At 37.3% G+C, this 26,670-nt stretch overlaps 1 protein-coding gene across 1 annotated transcript; it reads right to left on the bottom strand.

The window, feature by feature from the left end:
• Positions 1-955: 955 nt before the first annotated feature.
• PYGO1 (pygopus family PHD finger 1) lies at positions 956-26,627 on the bottom strand. Its single transcript, XM_034994764.1, has 3 exons — positions 25,981-26,627; positions 8,547-8,632; positions 956-7,512 (listed from the first exon to the last, which is right to left on the bottom strand). Exons 1-3 carry the CDS (start codon positions 26,027-26,029, stop codon positions 6,388-6,390), a joined length of 1,260 nt encoding a protein of 419 aa, XP_034850655.1. The 5' UTR covers positions 26,030-26,627; the 3' UTR covers positions 956-6,387.
• Between the last annotated feature and the right edge of the window lie 43 nt (positions 26,628-26,670).

A 26,670-nucleotide genomic window follows, 5' to 3' on the forward strand; every position in this document is an offset into this window, starting at 1 on the left:
TGTAACCTGTACAAAACCATACAAAGAAAATAAACAATTTGGGGGTAACCTAGTCATTTCATACTTTAAATCTTCCCACAAAGCAATTCATGAATCATTTAATACTAATACTTCTTTAAACCTCTATGACTTAAATAGAAACAGACTCATTTCTAAGAGATTGTATGTGAAGATACCAGGAAAAAAATAAATCCCTAATATGTAATTCTAAATTTTTAACCCCAAAAATAGGCCCATGTAAACACGGGCATTCAAATCAAATATAATGGAATTGTGCCACAGTATGGAATATGGCATTTTTTTTTAAATATCAAGAACTGAATCAGATTTATTGCTATGTCAGTCTTATCAATAGCTGACAATCAAACATACAAAATACACCACAACAACCATGCCAAAAATGATGTTGTATAGAGATATCATTAACATAACACAGGTAAACATTTATCTTGTAATATACATCACTAATATAGTAAAACCTTATTCAGGATAGTAAGAATTGATAAGTCTAAAAATTTGAATACTTTAAAAAAAGTTATGCAGTTTAAGCACTCATAAGCATTCTTTTTTTTTTGCATTCAAGTATACAATTTCAAATGTACAAATTTGCATTGGCCAAGTATTACCTATTACAATTCTTTTGGGTACTTGTTTTAAAGACAAAAGAATGCTTTTAAAATAGTATTCTCAAATAAATGCTCTATAAAGCTTAATATTTTCCCAAGATTAAACATTTTTCTTTAAAATCTTGATTATGCCTTTTATTAATAAACCTTTCATCAGATAATACAAAGTAAACACCACTCAAGTCCTTGTATCAATGTTTACAAATTCTAAGTAAATTAGAGGACTTTTATGGTATTGTAATAGCGTCTTAATAAATGATTAAGAAAAGATTAGCATTTCTACTTATTGTGGTTATGGTGAAGTGAATGGTATCTTTTTTGGTTGGAAGATATCAGAGTAGGTTCAAAGTCTAGTATATAATTTTAATGGTAAGGGCTAAAAAAAAAAAAATCCTAATATGCACAATCAATTAAGACACTAATTCCTTGGTAAGTTATAACTGTGAGAGGAAAATAAAATTTTTAAGAAGTATTTATTGTATTATGAATTGCTAACACCAAATTTTACCCCCTCTCCCACTTCAAAACATCAGGCCATCTACTAATCCATAAATATTGATGTTTCACATACTTCATAGAGTAGCTTAAACACACCAGCATAAGAAATAATTAGTATTACATAGTAATTTCCTTTGCCATAGGAATAAATGTTGGACAAAGTCTGGAAACATTTTATTTTCCAATTTGAATTACAGTAATTTTGCCACAGACCACAGCACTAGTGCATGTGTTACTTTAGACATGCTCTAAGAACAAAACAAAAAATTACTGCAAAAATACATGTCACCAATGTGGAACACACTCAGATTTGTATAAAAGTACTGAACTAATATCCCAAAAAGAGGTATATGTAAACAGTACATAAGGAAGAAATAGTTTTAATATGAAACAGTCATTTAAGTCACATACATCATGATAAGAAGCAGGACTTTCTTTTATAAAAGGTATTTTAACTAACAAGCAACATCATCTATATCACCTACAGAACAAGAAAAGTACGTCTTTAGAATTAGTTTTAATATAATTGCAAGTAATGTATTTTGACAAACTGACAAAGATGAAGCTTATCCATTGGGTTTCATTAAAAATTTTCAAAGAAATACAGGCAGCCTCTGATGTCCTCACATCTGGCTTAGAGATAGCCACTTTTCATTTCCCCTAGACCATATGTCTTGGGAGATGTTAATGCCAGCCCTACTCCAGGAGTACCTCTAAACTTCCACCTCGGTACCAAGAGTTAGAAAAATGCAGATGTGACTTCTATACTGTTCTACTGGATAAACAGGATAGGGGAAAAGGGGAAGTTACTCATTTTGGAAATAAGAAGAAACCTCTGAGTTCAAAAGTTGAGGAAAGAAAACTGTAAAAAGTCCCAACAATCTAAAGGAAATTGGGAAATACTCTCAAGACAGCATCCATCAATTTGATAAAAATACTGCTTCCCATAGTGCCTGAAATGTGGTCATATTTTCTGAAATCTTATTAGATAAAAATTCATCCTGAACTAATAAGCAGTCTTAAAAAAAAAAAAAAAAGGTTTAATCCCACTTTCTTCACTATCTTCATTCGCATCTTGGTGGAAAACATTTTTCCCTTAAAATCTAGCCAGCCATAAGCACAGAAAAAATGGGAATTCTGAATAGAGGAAAGATAAAATTTTGAAGCATAGAGCATCCAGTAAGGGAAAAGGCAAGTTGGCTTATATAGTATTCCACCGGAGGGTTTAGGATGGTAAGAGGACAACTAGGAAACACTAACACCAAGAAACTTAACTTTCCTGAATCCCATCAGGAAAAAGGAAAGACCTCTATTTCTTTCTACCTCCTACACTGATTGGTTCCCTAAAGAAAACTGAGTGCTCAGCATGATACTATTGGTTAACTACATTATGGTTTAAATAAGCCTTATGAGCTTTCCTAACAATCTAATCATTTTATATAATGTTCCATACCACTATTTACAAATGACCTTTGGGAGCCTGGATGCTCTTAATTGAACTTTTTAATTAAAAAAAAAAATCTAAAATAGCACAAATGTTCATGCATATGAAACCTCTGTACACTGTTAAAAAACAAAATCCAAAAATTCTTTAGAGCTCCCTTAAAAAAAATCATTACTTACATTTTTCTTTTTACTATTAAATACAATTACTATAGTATACTGGACAATAACCACTAACACTTTTAATATGTTCAAGACAAACAAGTTTGAAAGAATACTAGATGAAGACTCCTGATCCTTATTAAGATGATTGAAGTCAGCAGAATTCATGGTGACCCACACTACTGAGGTTTTTTCCTACCAGTAGGCAGAGTTGGAAGTCTTAAAAAAATCTTTATCTTGTGTTAATCTACGAAGAATAAGCCCTACTGCAAGAGAAATCTTGCTTTATGTACATAATCTTCTAATTTGGATAACCAGAATCATGATAGCAATTCTCTAGAAGTATTTCACACCAAAGGAAAACACCGATCACAAAACTAATTCTAAGCACTCTATCTGAAGAATAATTTTTCTTTTACAAGCTTAACTGTTTCAGCATTACTGAGTCCAGTAGCATCCAGAAGTAAGTAGACTAGGAATTCTCTCGTGAAATGAATAAAGCAAGTTCTGGGAAAGGAACTGATGCTTTAAAACTATCAGCAACCTAGCTGTCGTGAGAGAGCCTAGCTGCTGAGAGTTAGACAGTCTGAACTTAGACAAAACTTGAGAATATAGGAGAAACCACGATTTCCTGCTCAGTTCTGTGTGTGTGTGTGTCTTTGTGTGTATGTGTGCATGTGGGATGAGGTCTTTCAGTGAAGGAAAAGGATTACATAAGAAAAGGTGCAATGCTACTGGAAGATTATTCCACCTATGTACATTTCTTTCCATTACTGGATATTTGAAAATGTTTAGGGCAGCTCATCACTTGTCCTAACAAAGCTGTATCAATTTGTATTAATAGCCTTCTTTGGGTCAAATTGGACATTATTATATTTCATCACTTTTCCTATCAAAAACCATCTAATTTTTGACTTAGTGTCACACAGAGTCAAATGTGGAACTAGTTAAGAAAAGTAATTTGAATACATGAAAACATTCACAAACTATGATTATAGTTTGCCTATGACTCGCTGTCAGTCAACCACGGGTTTTTCTTTGAATATTTACAGACTCTTAATTAAATAAGGTGCTCTGAAGATCTAAATACTTGAATAAAAATTCACTTGTAAGTTTTTAAAAACAACTATTTGGAAATGGAAAGAATCACATTACAAATCAAGTACCTTTAGACTAGCTTGGGAGCGGTTACTTCACTTTCACAAAACAACCACTGAAACTGTAAGCAACAGATGGCTTAAGAAACTGCATAATCAATTTTAACCTTAAGTACAACTCAAGTACTACCATGTAAAATGTTAACTCCTGAGGACACTGGAAGGTTCTACTCAATATCTATCTAAACTATATTGTCATAAAAACCATGATCTGATGCTAGAACTGGGCTTACAGCATGCAGTGCATCATTTCTTCAAAATCAGCACTCACTAGGATTTCAAGAATAACATAACTAGGTCCTTAAACATTTAGAAAATCGTGTATTTCTAATATAAAGTAAGCAAAATGGGATCTTCAAGTATGCTACTGAACACATCAAATGTTAGAGTCAACCAAAAATACTGCATTTTAACCTGCTTCAATTGGTAAAGTTGTCACACCAAGGAGTACCTAGTATTAGAGTTCATATCATTTCATTTCCTAAAATTGTAAAGATATATAATTTACAACTATATTGAAAATATTTTGTACTCACCTCTAACTAGTCACAGGTAAATGGAGAAAACCTTCTACTACCTTGTACCATATGAAATTGCTGTTTTTGTAGGTCAAAATTAAAACACTGTATTTAAAAAAATAAGTTTTATTCAATCAAAATATGCATCATGAGCATTAATAATTTTCTTCTAGTAGGATATTAAATATTTCATTTTTATAAAATTTGTCATTTCTTCAGCTATATAAATTGTTCATATCCCTCCAATTACTGCTTCTTAATTGGAGAACATGTTGTTTCTTAAAAAAAGCTTCAAGTGATGAAAAAGATGGTAGTTCACTGGGTAAAGGTCTGGTGATTATAATGGACATGATAAAATTTAATGTCCCAATTCAATTAACTTTGCTTTAGTGGCTTGTGACATGTGAGGTCAAGTGCTGTCATGTAAAAGTGTGGGCTCATGTTTATTAACCAAAGGATGTTTTTTTAATCAAAATTTTCACGCACAATTTTAGTTTCTTGGTGATATGCTGCTGCTGCTGTTTCACTAGGGTTTAAACAGTAGTGATTAATTCTTCTTTCACAGATCACCACATGGACTTCAGAACTTTTTTGGTCACAATGATAATGATGGTGCAAGTGTGGGAGCTTCACCAACATCCAACCATCGTATGAACTACTATCAGTTGTTATACAGGATCTTGTGGGGGAGGGTTGTTTTTTGTGGGTTTTGTTTTGTTTTTTGGGGGGTTTTTTGGTCACAGGTCATGATCCGCTCTAAAAACAGGTTTCCACTGAAGTTTTGAATCTTAACAGTACACCTCTGACTGTCTCTGTTCTTGATCATCTCCCAGGAGGATGTTCTTGGGTCCGTCTTTACACTTTCCCCAGTCACAACAGAAACTCTGTCTACTTCAAGGCCTTGAAATTGTCGTTTGTAAGTTAGCTTTCACCCTGGCTCTTAATTGGTCTTTGCTCAAAATGGATTCTGATCTCCCCTGAGGCTTGTCTTTGAATCCAGATCCCCAGAAAAAGACTTTCCAAACCACCACTGAGCAGTTCTTTCACCAGCTGAGCCTTCTAAGGCCAACTTGATGTTTCACCTATGTCATTTGCAGTTATGTCCTGGCTTGAAATCATATTAAAAGGAGTATTTGCAATTCTTCCGAGGATACTATGTTATTTCTCTGGAAAACAATAACAAAACAACTCAATAATCAAAGGAAACGGAATGAAGAGCTTAATACTATTATAATTCTAAACAGCACAACTAGAAACATACTTCACTTCAACTCTACCAACTGCAGTCATTTTTCAACTGATCTAATAATATTAGCAATTTCATGTGGTACAATCCACAAGTTAATCAACAAATACTTACTGAGCATCTACTATATACTAACATCTGTCTCATATCTGTACAAACATATCTTGAAAAGACTGACTTGAAAATAGGAACGTCACTAATTTCAAGGACCCTAGTGGGAAGAAATCTGGTAACATATCTATTATTTTTTAAAACATTCATTAAAATGTATGCTTTCTTCCATGTTATAACTACACAGTTTTTTCTGAAAACATGTCAAATAGATCCTTGAAAAATTTTTTGAACCATTTAATGTAATATTGCCAAAGTTCAGCTCTGCAATGTACATTTTTCAATGATTCTAACTTTTAAAAGTCAAAATTTGCCTATATTTGCTATATATTATTTTGAAGCTTCAAGAGGCTTTTTTATGATTAACAACAACAACTAACATTTATTTGTATAGTACTTTCTAAAGCACCCCCATATACATTATTCTCATTTAAGATAGCAAACAAAGACAACACAAAATTTGCACTGGTAATGAAGTAGAATATTAATAAAAACTAAAAGGTAAATAATCTTTTTGTGTGTGCATTTAAAAAAATAATGTAAAACATTAAAATCCTGTGTCACTGAAACTCTGTAAGACACAGGAAAAAAAAAACACCAAAAAACCCTTTAGTTAATGCCGGTGATTAAGCATCACTGCCAACTGCAGGTGGACCAAAAGTTTCCCGAGTACGCATCAACTGGACATCCTTGTCAGCCATACAGGTATCACAGCCCCATACTGCTGATGCCTCTGCAGTCAGGAGACCATAAGCGGTTTCAGTCATTCCAGTGCAGATCCGATGAAACCACTTCTGACAAGAGGCTTCACACAAGATGGCATCCTGATCATCATTCACTTCGTTTGTACAAATTCCACAAGGATACACTGGGTCAGAAGAAGAATGGCCATGACGGCTTGGGTGGAGAGAGGATTTATTGCTTTTTTCAGTGGTGCATGTATCTGGGGCAGCTCTAGGTTGTCGTGGCTTATTCTGTGTCCCATTTGCATGGCTGTTATTTGTAGCTTCTGCGGTACTCGAACGGCTAGTCTCTTGATTTACTGCATTGTTTCGATTAACATTTTTTAACTCAATATTACTCTGATTCACTGTGTCATCCATATTTAAGTGAGGTGGATGAGCAGAGGAATTTTGATTAGTGTTTTTGGTTGCTCCTTGACTAAAGTCTTGTTTTTGGGGTGGTGCTTTTGCTTGACTGAAAGTGTTTGGGGGAGGAATAAAAGAATGATTAGATTCTAACGGAGAAGTAAAATTTGAGTTATTTCCAGGGACAAAGTTAGACGCCAAGTCAGGGTTAGACACTTGGTTAGCATTCTGTGGAGGAATCTGATTGAAGTTTTCAGCAGGATTTTGTCGAAAATGTTGATTAGGCATGTTAACATTCTGACTTAGTGCATTATTGTAAGATGGATTTCCAAAGCTTGAATTATCATGTGGCCCAAAGTTAAAAGCATGAGGTCGATTAAAACCCATGCCCAAAGGATTCTGCGGAAATGGGTGTGGCTGATTCCTGAGTGAGTAAGGACCACAGTATGGGGAAGACATTCTTGGAGGAACGTGAGGTGGCATTCTGAACGTGCTATAGCCTCCAAAGCCAGGATAACCAGGGCCAAGATATGGATTTGATGAAGGCAGTGGTTTATAGGAAATAGTATTATAGTTGTCATCAAATGGATTAGCAGCCACTAGATGGTCAGAGTTTGGATTTGGTGGTGGAGCATACTCAGACAATGGAGGAAAAGAAGGCCCCTGAAATGAGAATGTAGAATAAAGTACATGTTTCGATCAAAGAAGTCATTAAAACTGTTATCTTAACACGTAACAACCTAGCTTTAATCAAATTTCTCTTGCTATGTGTTAAGAAAATCTAATTCTTCATTTGACCTTTCAATTCCAAATAGTTTTCATATTTAATTCTATTTAATGATTAAAATGTGTAGATTTCTTCCTTTAGGAAAGGAAAGAAGGTATGCTTTTCTGAGCTCAAACTCATTGTTACTTCAAATTCCAAAGGTATTTAAGCTTCAAAAGAAGCTTCATTATATAACTTTCGTTTAATATGCTTAACTATAATTCTAGAAGCCTTCACTTAAACCATAAAATTAAGTAACAATAAACAGGATCTAAGTTTTTTTACTAGCTTAACTTCAGGGAGTAGCTATTAAAGTATTCCCCAAGTACTATGCTCTTGGCCTCAGAATGGAAAAATAAACTTCCAGCTTTAGTCACACTGCAAGTTTAACAGATGGTGGCCAAAATGGAAAAAAGTAATCTGTATACACATCATACTTCCCCTCAGTCTTTAAAAGAAAACGAGTGCTTCAAATTCACAGGGGATAAAAGCACAGAGGCCTGTTTTTATAACGATTATCCAAGCACAGGTTATACATAAAAGATACTTCCACCATGACCGCTTAATGATACATATGTACTACTGATTATAGCAGCTGAACACTGCTTCAGGTTAAACCTGTGTCCCCAGATTTTACAATCTTTTAGCGGAAGTACAGGTATCTATGCTTTTTAAGTTAGATTTAAGGATAAGCATTTTAATTTGTCTGCCTACACTTCCTTCTTGCAATACCCACTTTAGGCCTATAGGCCAACAATAGCCACTGGTTGCAGAGTTAAAAAAAAAAAAAAAAAAAAAAAAATCACTGCAGAATTCACGATTAGGTTATGAATGAGGATAGGAAATAAACTCATGACCAAATTTAAATTTACCTCATCAGCTTGATCTTATCAGTGAACAAAAACTGTTATTAAAGAAAATGTCAATTTACCTGTGTATTTGTCTTGCGTTTTTTCTTGTCTGGGCTTCCTAGTTGTACACCTGGTCCTCCTAACCCATCCAGTCCACTATCACCACCTAAAAAAAAAAAAAAAAAAATTCCAGGTAACATTTCCACTTGTAACTGAAATCATTTTACATCTTTCACAGCAATATCTATCATAATTACCTGTTAATATGTGCTCTATTTTTGTTAGATAAAAGCAATACTAAGCTTTTTTAAAAAAAATCTTTGTTCTTCAAAAAGTCTTCCCCATAATTTCAGCCAGAAACATTCATCTCTACTTCCATAGTATTTTTTATTATTCTTTCAGTGAGAAAGTCTCCATCCTACACTTGAAGCTTTAGTCATCTGATTTCTTATCCTGGAGGCAACCACTAGTTTTTGCTCTATCTTTCAGAAGATAATCTAGATAAATTCCAGCATGGTATCTTTTGCGGGGAGTACACAAACCATGGCATGCATACTATACACAATGTTCTCTACACCTTGCTTTCTTCTTGAAAATCATTCCACATAATTACATACAGAACTGCTCTATCACCTAATAACTGAGTAGTATTTCATGGTATGATTATACCATAATTCATTAAACTAGCTCCCTCCCTATTGATGGATATTTAGGTTGTTTCCAAAATTTTGCTGTCTGCAATGAATATCTATGTACAAGTGTCTTAAATACATGTACAAATCATTCTTAGAACTGGAATTATGGCATTAAAGGTATGTAGCCTTTAAATTCTTAAAGGTATGGTCAAAGTACAACAATGTATGTATTATTTTCTCAACAGTATACGATCAAACAAAAGCAAAAGCTTGAAAGTTTATCAGTAGAATTTTTTTCCATTACAAAAACACTTTTTATTATGGAGGATTCTGATTATTACAAGAGTAGACAGAATAAAATTATGTATGCATATATACACATTTGTAATAGATTAATAAGTAAGTTCAGTGAGTTGACAATTAGAGGAGACCTACTCACACATGTGGATTCTGAGAAAAGGGGTATTTAAACTGAGACCTACAGGATAAAAAAATAAAATAAAAATAAAATAAAATAAACTGAGACTTACAGGAGGATAACAAATCTCTCATGTAAACAGCATAAGGAAGAGCCTCTAGGCAGAGAACAGCATGTGTAAAGATTCTTAAGTAGAAAGAAGCTCAATGTGTTTGAGAAATTTAAAAGAGGCCAGTGTGTTAAGGGACTCTGGAGAGTGCCACTAGAAGAGGTTAAAGAGATAGGTAGGGACCAGATCATTTAGAGCAGTATGGACAGAATGTGTCCCCTCAAAATTCTTTTTTTTTTTTTTTTTAAGATTTATTTATTTATTTACTTGACAGAGAGATAGAGAGCACAAGTAGGCAGAGTGTCAGGCAGAGGGAAAGGGAGAAGCAGGCTCTCTGCTGAGCAGGGAGCCCGACGCGGGGCTCGATCCCAGGACCCTGGGATCATGACCTGAGCCGAAGGCAGCTGCTTAACCGACTGAGCCACCCAGGCGCCCCTCAAAATTCTTATTTTGAAGCCCTACCCCACAGTATGATGGTATTTGAATGTAGTGCCCTTGGGAGGTAATGAAGATTACAGCAGGGCATGAGGGTCAGGCCCTTAAGATGTGATTAGTGGCCTTAGGAGAAAGAAGAGTCTGTTCTCCACCGCTCCCCTCCGAGTACAAACACAGGAAAGGCCATGTGAGGACACGGGCGAGAAGGTGGGCATCTGCAAACCAGAAAGAGAGCACTCACCAGGAAGTGAATTGGCTAGCACCTTGATCTTGGACTTCCCAGCCTCCGAACTGTGGGAAAATAAATTTGTTGTTGAAGCCACCCCGTCTGTGATACTTTGTTCTTGCAGCCCAAGCAGACTAAGACACAACGCCTTGTAGTTTATGCTAAGGAATGTGAATTTTATCTGAAGAACAGCGGATGATCATTTAAGGGTTCTGAGCAGGAAAGTGGCATGATTTAAGTTTTAGAAGTATTATATTAGCAGGTGTGTTGAGAATTAATTGATGGTGGGACAGGGGTAGAAGCAGGGAGATCAGTCTTTTACAGTAATAGTTCAGGAAAAGAAATGGTACTTGACAATAAAGAGAAATCAGTGTGTTGGACAAAGACCCCCCCACCTAACAAAATGCAAAGCAGATATCTCTAAGAGCTATTTAGAGAAGCCTATATACTATGAAGGTGAAAAACTGACAAACGGTAACAAAATTCAGTAAGGATTCTGGATGTTAAATTAATATTTAAACATAAGCAGCTTTTTTATACACAAACTAAAACCAGTCAAAAGATAGAGTAGAAGAAAAGTTTTCATTTATAGGAAGAAAACTAAACTAAAATAGCAATAAATTTAAAAAATGCACAAGATCAGTATGAATAAAAACCTTCAAAAGTTCTATATTGAGAGACACGGAGGAATACTTCTAATAATTGGAAAGGTAGTCCCTGTTCTGGCTAGACAACTAGAACAAAATTACATTGTTTTTTACCTCACTTATTATCCCAAACAGCCTTTTTGTGCCCTCCTCAGACACATTAGCACCAGGTATTTGAATCCCAGGCCCATGGGGCCCACCCTCAGAGTCCAGAGGCATTAATACTAGAATAAGCAGCACCTCCTTCTCAGAGATCTGAGTTTAAACTCCACAGGGCCCCTCCTGTGAATTTATATATTCTAATAATTCCAACTTCTCTCCTGTGGCATCAGGAATGGTAGCTGCTTCTCACAGTCGATACCTCTGTGAAAACTTTAGTATCCTATTTTGTCACCAGTTTAACGTCTGTGAACAATACCTTATATTAAATTCTATTAAAAATAACTGGTATGGTTTCTATCTCCGACTAGACCCTGACTGATACATATCTCAAGTGCCACCAGCCAGAAACTGTCATTACTACTAAGTTAACGTCATTCCACACATCTAGCTTATTACCTACCTACCTACTTCCGTGAATACAGAGCAATAGTAATACCTTTACAAAGATGGGATACTATTTTTAAATAAAAACATTAAATTTTAACTTTATTATAATGCAATAAAGGAAAAAAGAAATGAATTAAACTATAGAATATGTTAAATATTTCTTTACCATAAGAGAAGTTTTTGGAAAGAATCCTCTAAGAAAAGACATCAAGGAAAACATTAAGTTTGAAAAATGTATGTCTTTTCTTAATTTTCTTAATTTTAGATAGCATTCATGGAACTTTGAATGTTTAAGATAATATGGTATCATATCTTATTCTACTTTTTCCATCCCGTTTCCATCCATCTACTTTTTCTATCTCTGATTCAATTCTTTATTTCAGCTAAATTTTCTTTTATCACATCTTTGAATACTTTTTCTGCTCTTTGTTGAGTGCTCTATTTTGGGGGCATTAGTTATCATTATGCTAGAGAAATTTTTAGCACCATATCTATGAGTAAGCTTTTGTTGTATTAATCATCCTGTCTTTGAACTCTTGCTTTTATTTTTGTTTTGTTTTTTCATTAAGGTCTACCACTTGACGTACATGTGAAATCTTTCCTTCTGTCTTTTAGGTTATGGGTCTTCATCTTCTGCATGCTATTTCTTTTCCTTCTTTTTTTTTGTTAATTCATTAGTTTGCAATACTATGTTTGCATAGTTATGCTTTTATCATCTTGCAATTCTGTCTAGATCTTTTATTTGCTCTGATTTAACATGGGTGACTTTCTGACTCTCTTTTTTTCACATCTAAGATTACTTGGTTTAGGTAATATGCTTTATCTACTGAGATAATCATGTGATTTTTTCCCCTTTAAATTATTTTAATATTCAACTCAAAACTGACATTCGTGAAGTAAAGCCAACTTACTCACTTTTATACAAATGTTATCATTTTCATGTGACTGGATATGCTATTATCTCTTTTGAACACTTGCCTATATTAGTAAGATTAACCTCTTATGTTTCCATGGAACATCCAGGTTTTTAATTCTGACATTTTGTTAAAGGCACGTCTACCTAGTCAGGGGGTGTGGTAACCCACTCATATGGGAGGTTTCCTGTGTTCCCTGATTTAGTTTGTATCCCTGGAGACTTTTCTGTCACAGACAGTCCTCTTTTTTTTTTTTTTAACTTTGTGTTTCATTCATTTTTTTCTTACTCAAAAGAATGAGAATATAAAGAATAGTCATTTAATTTCCTTCTCTCCAGACTTGGGGTTATTAATAAGAATTCTCAAAATTCTATAAATCACTAATCGCTTTCAAGGGCAGAGGTTGTCTTAGAACCTAAGACAGTGCATTTTGCACTGTTTCAGAATTACGTTATTGGGCTGTGCCACTTCCTTTGTTTGCCGCTGCTGCTGCACATTTTTGCTTTTTCAAAAATGGCTTTGGTTCATTTCACTTGGAATTTAAAAAGAGATTCTGTAGTTTTGTTCTACCATCTTAACTTAGAAGTCTATATCTGACTGTATCTACGTTCTTTAACTCAATCTTCATTAACAACCTAAGAGGTAGGTAAGTCATCCCCACTTTTTAAAGGAAGAAAAAGAAACAGAATGCAAAGGAGTCATACCACTGATAAAAAGCAGCACGGAAATCTAAAACCAGGGTTTTGTTTCTTTTTGCTTTTAAGTTTTTGAGGATATTCATAAGGTTGTACAACCATTACCACTATTTAATGCCAGAACATTATCATCACCCCATCATATACTCATTAGCAGTCATTTCCCAGTCCCCCAGGCCCTAGCAGTCATGAATCTAGTTATACATATTTATGTATTCTGGATATGTTATATAAATGGAATCATACAATATGTAGCGGCTTTTTGTGTCTTGTTTCACTTACACTAGAGTAATGTTTTCAAGGTTTATTCATGTTATATTATGTATTATTTCCTTTTTATAGCCGAATAATATTCCATTGTAGAGATATACCACATTATATTATCCATTGATCAGTTGGTGAACAACTTGAGTTTTTCTACTTTTTGGCTACTAAGAATAATGCTGCTATGAATATTTATGTACCAGTTTTTATATAAACATATGTTTTCAATTCTCTTGGGTATATACCTGGTAATAGAATCACTGGGTGATATGGTATCTCTTAAGTTTAACGTTTTGAGGAACTGCCCAACTGCTCTACATAGTGGCTGCACTATTCTACATTCCCACTTGCTAATCTGAGGGTTCCAGTTTCTTCACATCCTCCCCAACACTTATTTTGTTTCTTTTTAATTTAATTTAATTTTTTTAAAGATTTTTTTTAGAGAGAGAGAGAGCAGGGGTATGGGCAGAGAGAGAGGGAGAGAATCCAAAGTAGACTCCCCATTAAGTGTGGAGCCTGACACAGGGCAGAATCTCACAACTCTGAGATCATGACCTGAGTGGAAACCAAGAGTCAGACGCTCAACTGACTGACTCTCCTCTGTTTGTATTTTCAATGTAGCCTAGAATTCTAGAAAGTATAAACTGGTATCTCATTGTGGTTTTAATCAGCATATTCAAAATTACTAATGATATTGAACACCTTTTCATATACTTATTGATCTCTATATATTTTTTCTTTGATGAAATGCCTATTCCAGTCATTTGTCTATTTTTTTGTTAAGTTGTTTATCTTTTTTGTTAAGTTGTAAGAATTTTTTTTTTCTTTAAAGATTTTATTTATTTTTTAGAGAGCGAGCGAGAGAGAAACAGCATGAGAGGGGAGAGGGTCAGAGGGAGAAGCAGGCTCCCCGCTGAGCGGGGAGCCCGATGTGGGACTCGATCCCAGGACCCTGGGATCATGACCTGAGCCGAAGGCAGACGCTTAACCATCTGAGCCACCCAGGCGCCCAAGTTGTCAGAATTCTATATATATTCTGGATACTAGACTGTTACCAGTAATAAGATTTTCAAATATTTTCTTCTAGTCTGTGGGATGTCTTTTCACTTTGATAGTGTCCTTTGACACGTTTTTAATTTTGATGAACTCCAATTTATCTATTTTTCTTTTGATTGTTTGGGTAAAACTAGATTTATATACTTCTAAGATACTCGTTTGCCTCCCTAAAATCTTATACACATACTGTCTTCTTCAGTGGACCACAAAAGACAAAAATGAAAACTTCTGGTTCAAACTAAAGGAACTCCTATTTTTAAATTCTTTGATGTGGTAGTAATCCCATTTCAGTAGATGGTAAGTAAAGAACTAATAGTGAGATCCAGTCCACCCCTCACAGCCATTGATTCAAAATCTGATGGTTCAGGAATGATTGAATCTATTACTAATTTATAACTACCCAGTAGCCCATATAAAATGAACTGATGATTCCATATTAACAAATCATATTCACTTTTCCTTAACAGTATATACTGACATGCTGAGCAGAGAAATGTGTTGTTCTCAAATATGAATACCTAGAAATTTTGATGAGTGTGGTAGGGAAAAAGAATTAGCAATAATTTTAGAGGTCAAATAATAAAGTGGTTATATAAATAAACAAAGGTACCAAACAACAAAGTCCTGTATTTCCTAACATCTGTCATGGATATTTCACTATAACAAAAATATAAAAAGAAAAATGTAATTCCTAAAAATAAAAACAATTAGTAATAAATTAATCTCTAGTCTCCAATCTAGAAGATATAAATTCCCACTCATAGCATTAAGAATACTGAATAATTATAATTTTACAATTAAAATGCTGTAATTTAAAGATGGACAAAAAGTACTCTTAATTAATGGTATGTACATCTCTGTTCACTTTCCAAAAATTTAATAACAATTGCTTGTATTCACTATAAGGCAAGGCTCTGACATTTGCAGCTATTTAAATAAACATTATTTTCAAGTAATCTGTGAGTAAAACCACCTTAAATTCTTTTTAGAAACTGACTTTCATGGTATTAATTTTTTATTTAAGAGTCTAACATTTCCCTCCATAAAGCAAATCTTCAAGTTCCACTGGTGTCTATTGCTCCATTTGTTGTTCATCTAAAGAGTTAATTACATAACATCTTCAATGGTTCTGACTCTTGGCCTTACCTGGGTCCTTCCTGCTGCTACCTGTAACACTGGTGGTTCTTCTCTGTGAGGTAATCATAATGTTAGATCAGAATCACAGACATCAGGGCTAATTAGAATACAAGCTACCAAGAATTTCCATGATTCTCACTCTTTAAAAATAAAGTAAAAGGTCAGAATCCAGGGAACGGGAAAGCAGTGGTTACAGAGCTAGTCGTTTAGGTTACCCTAAGAACTTCTGGTACTAAAGCTTCTCTCCAGCTGCTCTATATACCTGCCGTTAGCTCTGCAAGGTAAACCATGACTACTCAGTCAGGAGCTGAGAGCTGTGGGGCAGAGAACCAAGAAAAAGGAAACTGTCAAAGCTCATTGTTAACACTGGCCACTGTGATACTTTTAATCTGTTAATACTTGAATTTCTTTCTTTTTTTTTCCTTGTAAGTTTTATTTATTTATTTTCTAAACCTTTTTTTATTATGTTATGTTAGTCATCATACATTACATCATTAGTTTTTGATGTAGTGTTCCATGATTCATTGTTTGCATATAACACCCAGTGCTCCATTCAGTACGTGCCCTCTTTAATACACATCACCAGGCTGACCCATCCCCCCACCCCCCTCCCCTCTAGAACCCTCAGTTTGTTTCTCAGAGTCCATAGTCTCTCCTGGTTGTCTCCCCCTCCGATTATCTCATCTCTGCACTCCTACCTGCCCAGTGACCTCTGAATGCACAAGAGGAACAGGTGTGGGAAAGGGTGATGACAAAAATGGAACAAGAAGCCTCGCTCATCTTTTTTTTTTAAAAGATTTATTTATTTATTTGAGAGAGCGAGAATGAGAGAGACAGTACATGAGAGGGGGGAGGGTTAGAGGGAGAAGCAGGCTCCTCGCCGAGCAGGGAGCCCCATGCGGGACTCGATCCAGGGACTCCAGGATCATGACCTGAGCCAAAGGCAGTCGCTTAACCAACTGAGCCACCCAGGCGCCCAAAGCCTCGTTCATCTTAAGAAAGCAAAGAAATTTTCTCTCTCTAGATATTATCACCCTACATCATGCCACTCAATCTCAATTAAACAAAATAATTCTCTTATCTCTCCTTTACCCTTTAACCCTTATCTGGAGCTGGAAGTTGAAGTATGTGTCTCTTCACAGTCTTATTGGAGAGTCTCATCTATTAAACAAGGCAATTTTTTCTCATCTAAAGAATCTACAAATTAAAGACTTTTTAATATGAAATCTATTTGTAAGTATAAAATTATTTTTTCTATCTGTAAGTACTTTTTGTTTTTGTAAACTGTGGATTATTTGCTCTAGGACTTCTATGTATTTTTTGTTCTAATTACATTATATATTATATATATTCCACCTTTTTATTTCTTCTGTTAAAGAATCTACTTCAGCCTCCAAGTCCTTAAAAAGGAAGTGAGGGCATTGTTCTGTACACTAGATAGTGGCATGCCTCTTATGTCATTTAAATTTTCATTTTTTAACTTCACTTTATTTGCAATAATGGTTTGGTTTGTGATATTGACTGTTCTCATAAATAATGTGACTGTATTATTTTAACATATTTTATAATGGGGTTCCAATCCAAGATGGGGATGTAGGAAGACCTTGAACTCAGCTCCTTCATGGACACACCAAATTACACCTATTTATTGAGCAATTCCTTTTGAAGAACAACTGAGGGCTGACTGAACAGCTTCTGCACAATATAAGAGACCACATAGAAAACATATGCACCCCTACGCTTATTGCAGCATTATTTACAATAGCCAAGATACAGAAGCAACCTAAGTGTCCACTGCTGGGTGAATGCATAAAGAAGATGGGACACACGGCCACACACACACACACACACACACAGCCACACACACACACGGGACACACGGGGACACACACACACACACCCTACACACACACACACACATGGCCACACACACACACCCTACACTAGAATAGCACTCAGCCATAAAAAAGAATGAGATCCTGCCATTTAGGACAGCATGTGTGGACCTAGAGGGCATTATACTAAGTAAAATAAGCCAGACAGAAAAAAGCAAATACCATGTGATTTCACTTTTATGTGGAATCTAAAAAACAAAACAAACAAGAAAAGCAGAAACAGACCCATAAATACAGAGAACAAACTGGTGGCTGGCAGAGGGGAGGGGAAGAGAGGAAGGGAAAAGTGGGCGAAGGGGAGTGGGAGATTCAGGTTCCAGTTATGGAATGAACAAGTCAGGGGGATAAAAGGTCCAGCATAGGGAATACAGTCAACGAGAGGACTGTAATAGCACTATACGGTGACAGATGGTAGCTACACTTGTGGTGAGCACAGTGTAACACAGAGTTGTCAAATTACTATGTTGTACACCTGAAACTAACGTTAACACTGTGTGTCAACTCTACTTCAATAAAATTTTTAATAATATTTTACATTTTGTTTCCTTCAAAAACAGCTTTGCTTCAAGAGTAGTTCAAATAAGTATGCATTCTAATTACTATGCTGATTCAATGACACAAACAGAGTCTGTGTCCCTCCCAAAATTTACTTGTTGAAATCCTAATCCCCAGGTTGATGGTACTTTGGAGGAGGGGCTGTGGGAGGTGATCAGACCGTGTCCTCATGAAAGGAATCAGTGTCCCTATAAAACAGACCTGGGAGGGCTCCTTTGGCCCTTCCGCATGTTATAACACAATAAGAAGACTGCCCAGGAAGCAGGCCCTCACCAGATACAAAATCTGCTGACACCTTCATCTTGGACTTCCTAGCCTCCAGAATTGTGCCAAATAAATTGCTATTGTTTATAAGCCACCCAGTCTATGGTATTCTGTGACAGCAGCCTGAACTGACTAGGGCAGTGCTTAAACAAACTGCCTGGCACACAGTGGACACTCAAATATTAGTTTTCATTTTGCTTTCCTTTAGACTAAACTATACCATAATTTCACTTCATTTGTTTCTATAGTATTTAACACCCTATCAAAAGATCTAGTATCAAGCACTGTCAACACATTCAGTGGACAAATATCAGTTTTTCATAATAGCACAGGAGTCTGGGATATAATGTCAGTTTATTCTATCATTTACTATGGATGTGAACATCTTAGCTAACAGCTTTGCCTTCACCTGAAACATGTACTTCTGTTAACACTGGTCTCTACCACTGAATGGCAATATTATGAATTAATATGTCAATACAGTATTATAAGAAATGGCCTTATATGACTGAAATGAAAATGCCATTATACTCTTTTAGAATGCAAGGCAGAAAGTGTCTGCCATGTGATGCCCAGAACCTAGATCAATCTGGGCATGTAATAAATATTAAATTCTGAAAACCCTCAACATCTGTGATTTAAGGTTTCAAATATTTGTGATTCTTATACCAGCTGTTCTCCCCCAGGCTAATGATCTTTTTATTACTGAGGTGCATGAGGTTTAAAGTTGCTAACAAATGTAAAGCTTATAGGGGGGTGGGTGGATGGCATTCATGTGTGAAGCTGACTCTATATAATAATGCCTCTAATAATAAACTTATTTTATAAAAAAGTCAACCAAATTTTTAAACAAAAAACTTCAGAAATAAAGGAGAACAAAACTGCAAATATTCATAAAAATCGTGTAATAAACAACTTGTACCTGTCTGTTTCAGCAAAATTGTGAAATATGAGGGGCTTCTGCTTTTATAATTTTTTTGGTTCATTGTCTTTTCCATAAAGGGAGAGAACCTTTATTTCCGTTCAGTTCGTATCCACTCCCAATCAAAACAAGAAAAAATATGCTGTCTTTTACTTATTAATTGATCAAATACCTAAAAGTGAATGTCGATCATATTACTTGTATTTTAGACTGTGTATTTTAGAATGTATATTCTATTTCTGATTTTAAAAGTAAACAGATAACTTAGAATGTACCAGGCACTGCTTTAAGTGCTTTATATATATTAACACATTTAATCCTTTAAAGAACTCTATGAGATAAATACAAGTATTATTCTCGTTTTGCATGAGGAAATTGATGTACAGAGAGGTTAAGTAACTTGCCAAAGACCACACAGATAGTAAACAGTAGAAATGGGATACGATCCCAGCAGCGAGGCTCCAGAGACAAATGCCGTATTATTTCTCAACATTGCTATTAACAGGTCTATAGAGACTGGGAATAGGAAAGGAGACCTGAAATCACTCTTGACCATACATTAGGGATGCCTTGAAGGTAAAGATGACTTAGACCCCTTAAATTGCCTGGAATAAGACTGTTAGAAGAGAGAATTGTGTAATCTTCCCAAGAGATAACTCCTCCCCACTTCTGGGGAAAGCAAACTAGGAAGACTAAATTACCTAAGTTACTGAAACCTCTTTGTTAACACTCATCAAATTAGATTTCAGAAACATCTGTTGAGCTTATTTAAGTACACAAATAAAAATAATAATTCCTCCCTATAAGGATCCCATAATCTAGAGAAAAATTTTGTCTTTCTTTTTGTGAAACTCTTAAATTGAATGTGATCAATATCATGATAGACATGAGCACAGGATGTTGAGGGAACATAAGGATGTCCCATCTAATTCTGACTGAGGGAGGGAGGATCAGGAAACACATCCTGGGAGGTTTCAACAAAGTTGATGCCGTGAGAATGAGTATCCTACCAAAGGTGGGGAAAAAAGAGGGCAAGCCTAACAGAAGGAACAGAATGTGCAAAGAAAGGTTCAAAGGCAAGAGAAACCATGACAACATCTAGAAAGGAAATGTGATTATCTCAGACCTGGACACAGGAGAGCGTTTCATGGAATATGAAGGATGGAGAACTAAGGGGTAGGCCTGGACCAAAAAGAACCAATATAAGAAGGTTGGATTTTTATCCAAAGATAATGGGGAACCACTAAAGAATTTTACAGAAAAAAAAAGAGTAACATGACTGAATTGTGTTTTGTAGCACCCTGGCCATGGAACACAGTAACTAAGACTTTAAGCCCTAGAGTTTAGTTCTAGCTTTGTCACTTACTAGCTGGGTAAACTTGAATGTTATTTAACCACGTAGTACTTGACCTCTCTGAGTATCAGTTCGTCAACTGTAAATCTAGAATGATAATAATAACAACTAACTCAAAGGGTTCTTGATAGGATTAAACAAGACATCCATTTAAAACAATTAACAAACTGCTTGGTAAGTACTCAATAGATAGTAGTTATTTATCACCAGCAGCAGCAATGTGGAAAATAGATTAAGAGGGACAAAACAGGAGGCCAGGAAACCAGTGAGAGGCCTATGATAATAATCAAAAAGATAAAGTCTGAACTAAAGTAGTGGTTATAGAAAGGCCAAGGAAATGGTGGGTTCAAAACATAGTAAGGAGACAAATATTCTAGGACTCTGGGCAAGTGTTGGGTGGGAATGGGAGATGGGTTTGGGTCACTGGATAAATGATGTTCCCCAAGATAGGGAATGTGGGAGAAAGAGCACACTGGACATCTCACAGATAGATACATTTCAGTCAACAGGCTAAAAACAAAATTCATTTATCTTCCCCTCATAAATCCGCTCTTCCTTTTATATTTCTGTGACACTATTCTCTGTTGGTTCTTCTCTTCTACCTCTCAGGCTACTCCTTCACATTCTGCTCTTCAGGGTCCTCTTTTCCCTTTTGTCTTCTAAGTACTAGCGTTCCTAAAGTTGCTTTTCTCAATGCTTTTTTCTTCTCACTTTTCACTCTCACAGGTGAGCTATCTACTCCCAAGGCATCAATTAGTACTGACTTGTTTACTGATAACTTCCAGGTCTCTACTTCTGGCTCAGCCCACTTTCCTCAGTTCCAAACCATGTATATCCATTGTGCACGCTGAAACATCTCAGGGGGATATTCATGTAATGTGTTGAAAAACAAACTACTTTCCTGATAATCTGCCCAGCCCTTATATGTACCAATTAAAAAATAAAACAACAAAACCCCCTAAAATCTTTCCTTTAGACTTCCACTGGCTCTTCCTCTCCACTTTATGACTACGTAAATTACGTTTCTTCTCCAACCTTAATCCAAATCCTCCATACACTCACTCTACATGGCCTACATTTTTTAGTAAAGTCTACTTTTACTACTTTTATGGTATCTCTATGCTATTATCCCATTCTGAAACACATCCCAATCTCTCCAGTGTTTAACCAGCTAACTCTGGTTAAAAACACTTCATCTGGAATGAATCCTCAACTTCCTTCTTCATCTCTCAATTTCTGTCTTTCTTCACTCTCTTTTTTTTCCTCCAAGACTACCTCTTCATTTCATTCAAACCTTGATGCTATTTCCCTTCTCTCACCTACAGAGACCTGACTTTTGAGAAAGAAGCCTTTTCTGTCTCATCTCTAGCTTCCCACATCGAGTGCCTAGCACATGGCACTTATTTAAAAACATGTATGAATGCTTTATTAATGAATTATCCTCTCTTCTGCTGCTTTTCAGTTTCTCCCCTCTCAGTTTCTCCCCCTTACAGTTCTTCTGTAAGTCTACCAGTATGTTTGTCTTTTTTCAAAGGAAATATAAAGACACTTTCTCTTAATTCTATCTTTCCAAGCTATTGGCTATGTCTTTCTACCACCCAGCTTCTTTACATCACATCTTTATCACTTAAATTTCACTACTTGAAAATGTGGTTTTCTCCCAGAAGTGCCTTCTTAAAACCACGGCTGACTTACTAGACCTTTTTCTCATCCCCCATCCTCATTGCTACTCTTTCTACATCATTTCCACAAAGGAACCCTCACTGCTTCTTAGAACACTTCTCCAGGAGGCATTCCTTGATTCCCTTAAAGATAGGTTATATGTTCCATTATTTCCTGTAGATGATCACAGCACTTCTCATGCTGTTTGTAACTACTTATTTGTCTGCACCCTAAAGATTTCTTGAAGACAGAATTATGCCTTCTTAATCAATATTTCCACTGTCTGGTGCTATGACTGCTCAATAAATATTTGCTGAATAAATGAATGGATATTGTGATCAGATCAACACCTAAGAGTTCTAAGAATACTGGATAATGAGAATGTTGGTTAAAATAAGGATGACAGGTAACATTCTAACAGAACAGACGATCAAAAATCAGCATAAACATATGAATGAGTTACTTCATGTATTCACTCATTCATTCATTTGGCATTTACTGCAGGCAAAGCAATGAGAGGAGAAATAGAAAGATAACCAAGATATTGTACCTATCTTCATGGATCTTTCTTATAATCAAGGGCTGAGGGACTGGGGATGGTAACAACTGATAGAAAATAAGAGTAAGATACTTTGCCACTAAATAGCAATTCTGAATCTAATATTAAAATATCAGGACAAGTTTAGAAGACCACAAATCAGCTTCCTCTTGTCCACTCACCTTTTCAATCTAGGTCTACCATCAGCAGTTCTCAAACCTTAGTAAGTATAAGGAACATGGGGGATCTTGTTAAAGATGTAGAGAAATCTCCCAGAAATCCTGATTCTGTGGGCCCAGAAACCTACATTTTTAAAAATATCCCAGGGAATATGATACTTTTGATCTACACAGTATACTACTGATAAAGTCCTTCGTCATTCATGTTGTCATAATTTTGCCATGTCTGAGTTCCATCCATAATACTATTTGCTTAATAATTTCTTTAAATTGAAACTGTGTGTGTGTATATTGGCCTTATCCTAAACAAGAGGTTTGATGACTTATATTTTTTATAATACATATGAAATAAATACATAACTATTTAAATCTGTCTGTATACATGGGTGGATGGGAAACAGTTTAAGAAGCACTGCTCACAGTTTATGTTCTGCAAAGACTACATCCTGCATGCAGTCTTAGGATATAAATTACAACAAAAAGTTGCAGAGCAGTCAAGTTCAGCAGAACTGTGCTTCAGAAGAACTCATGCAGATACTCTGGTACCTTTTATAAAATAATCCAAAAATGTTTTAAAAATTGTTATAGCCTGGTGATGGGTATTAAAGAGGGCACATACTGCATGGAGCATGCAGACAATGAATCATGGAACACTACATCAAAAACTAATGATGTAATGTATGGTGATTAACACAATATAATAAAATTAAATTAAAAAAATAAATAAATAAATAAAATGGAAAAAAATTGTTATAGCCACAACAAAGTGACTTATTGTAAAAACCCTTCCTCATACTGACTTTTTATTTTAAAAAGTGCTTTCTTTGCCTTTTATTCTGGTACTTAACTCGCAGAATATTCTTGAGATGACACCTGAGCCAACGACAAACAGCTAAGCCACCAAACTTAAAAGCAGTAGCTGGAACAAAATAAAGATAGATCTGTGCTCTTGACCTACAATAAAATACCCATCCATTTTATTCAAAATTACATTTGATTAAGACTGATAGTTGAGTTCAAAGGTATAAACTTGAGAGCCCTCTTTCTTTTTCCTTCAACCCCAAAGTAATTTATAATAATAGACAAAATAATACGGCAAGAATATCAAAGGAATAACTGTATCTCAGGAAAGTCTATTCCTTAAAGGGTTTGGCAACTCAAAACCACAAATAGAAAAGAAAGCCGAAATAGAAAACCTATGCTGATATTAAGCCTTAAAAACAATATTCTGCTCTAAATTATGTTTTTGCTTAAATGGCTAAGAAAATCAATCTCTACCTAAATACTCAAGTGATGTTTTTTGGGTACCACATTGTCACTGTGTTATAATCCAGTTCTCTAGGTTTAATCTCTAGTCACGTGGAACAAAAACATAGATGAATGACCATGGTTCTTGATCTCGACATCACTTAAGTCAATTGGAAATTTACCTTACTACTTACTGATTTATAAAGCACTTTATCCTGTTTGGATGAAAGGATTATTGCAATAGCCTCCTAACTAGCTTCCGTGCCTCAGCCCTTGTTCCCTATAGTCTACTCTCCACAGAGCAGCCAAAAAAACCCTGTTAAAAATATAATTCTTGGGCCGCCTGGGTGGCTCAGTCAGTTAAGCGGCTGCCTTGGGCTCAGGTCATGATCTTGGGGTCCTGGGACTGAGCCCCTGCTCAGCAGGGAGTCTGCTTCTCCCTCTCTTTCTGCCCCTCCTCCCCTCATGCATGTGCACCCTTTCTCTCAAATCAATAAAATCCTAAATACATACATATACACATACATACACACAGACACAAACACACACACACACACACCTCTTCTCACCCTATCTTTCTCTTCAGCTCATACTACTCTCCCTTTGCTCATTCTCTGCTGGTTACCTTAACTTCTTTGCTGTTGCTTGAATACACTAGGCAAATTCCAGACCCAGGGCCTTTGCACTTGCTGTTCCTTTTGCTGAGACTGCTCTTCCCACACATATCTATATGGCTCTGGTCTATCACTTCCTTTGGTCCTGGCTCAAACATCATCTTCCACATGAGTCCTCCCTCTTACACATAATCCACACCTCTCCACCTCTGATGTATTTCTTAACCACTTTACCTGCTTTGTTTATCTCCAGAGCACTTACTATTTGATATTCTATACCTTTTGTTCATTATCTGTTTAGAGTGTGAACTCCTGCCAGGTGAAGACTCTTTCTGCTTTGTTCACTGTTGTACCCCAGTGCCAAGAACACTGCATAGCACACAGTACATGTTCAATAAATATTTGCTTAATGAACAAACAGTGTTATTTCAACTTTGGGACTTTCAGCCTTAACCCTATTTAGAGCTGAAAATAAAAACTGGAGGATATCCCCCAAATTTCCAGCCGTATTTGGCATCTGTGAACTTACATGCATTATCTTTTGTCTGGTACAGCGTTCCCTCCGATTTTTCTTAGATAGTAAGGCAGCAGGAAATTTCCTAACTAGTGTGCAAGGAAGAAGCAAACCAATCACGTATAAAATTGATTTTAGGTGATTTGCTTCTTACCCACGAGGCAATAAAGAAAATGCCTTTTGAATGTATATAGTGTCTCCTCGTAAACCCGAGCAAAATAAGCTGTGTATTTGTTGCCTTTGAGGTGGGAGGGGGGCTGGGAGGGACGCGAAGGCCCGGTACACCTTCCTCAAAGCGTCAACTCTTGAGCAGTCCAACTTACTTTTTGGGGGGTGGGCACCGTTCGTGGTCTCTGCCGGGGGGTGCTTCTTTCTCACCCTTCGAGGTGCCTATTGTGCTGTCTCGCGAATGAGCTAAGGGGGGAGAGGAGCGGGGTACCGAGGGATGCTGAGCGCGGCTTCAACTGCCGCCTAACACAAAGTCGAGGAGGCGAGGGCTCCGCGCGGGTGTCTGGGGCGAGCGGGCGCCTCGAACCGCAGCCTCGGCTCCGGGGCGCCGGCGGGACGCGCGGGCTGCGCGGAGTTAGGCCCGGACAGAGCCCCGTGGCCTCCCAGCGGCCGGGCACGCGGCCCCGCGCACCCCACTCGCCCCGATCCCCCCCATCCCGTGCCCTTCCCGGTTACCTCGAACTCTCTTCAGCGAAATGGGATCCTTCTCCTGTTCTGCTGACATTACAGACCGCAAAGCATGACTCCCCCCCAGGCCGCGGGAATTCGGTCTCTTTGATGCTGCGGCGGCGGCTCCTCCTCCGCGCGGGGCCGCTGCGGCTGCGAGGCGAGCCTCCGAGCCGAGGCGCGGCCGAGGGCGGCGGGGACGCGGGCCGACTTTGCAAAGTTTGGGAGGAAGACGAGGCCTCGGGGCGGCCGGGCGGCGAGCGGGGGCTGGCCGGGCTCAGCGGCGGCGGCCGGGAGCGCGGCCTGGGGGCGGCCCCCCGCCCGGGGCCGGCATGTGCGGAGGACGAGTGCGCCGCCGCCGCCGCCTCCCACTCCTTCTTCTTCTTCTTCTTCTTCTTCGCCGCCGCCGCCGCCTCGGGAGCCGCTGACAGGGGAGGCAGGAGGCGGGCGGCCGGGCCCAGGCGGCGCACTCACAGCGCCCTCTGAGGAGGAGGTCTGCGCTCTCGCCGCTCCCGAGTCGCAGACACAAAAGCCCCCGGCCTGGAGCCGCCTGCAAAACGCGCTCTGGGGCGGGCGAGGGACGTGGCGCGGCCCCGCGGCTTCCCCGCCCTGAGCTCCCCAGCCCCGCGCGGGGACGGACTTCGGGGGGCGGGGGCCGCTGCCTGGTCCCGCGGCGCCTGCCGCCGCCGCCGCCGCCGC

Source organism: Mirounga leonina, unplaced genomic scaffold, assembly GCF_011800145.1.
Source record: "Mirounga leonina isolate KUSES-001 unplaced genomic scaffold, KU_Mleo_1.0 Mir_91, whole genome shotgun sequence".
Classification (NCBI taxonomy): domain Eukaryota; kingdom Metazoa; phylum Chordata; class Mammalia; order Carnivora; family Phocidae; genus Mirounga; species Mirounga leonina.

Bases quoted from the DNA above. Each gene is read 5' to 3' on its own strand.
- PYGO1 (XM_034994764.1), bottom strand. From the start codon at position 26,029: ATGTCAGCAGAACAGGAGAAGGATCCCATTTCGCTGAAGAGAGTTCGA. The intron at 8,633-25,980 runs GTAACCGGGAAG...TTTTTTTTTTAG, and splicing joins TTCGCTGAAGAGAGTTCGAG to GTGGTGATAGTGGACTGGAT. The intron at 7,513-8,546 runs GTAAATTGACAT...TTCTCATTTCAG, and splicing joins AACGCAAGACAAATACACAG to GGGCCTTCTTTTCCTCCATT.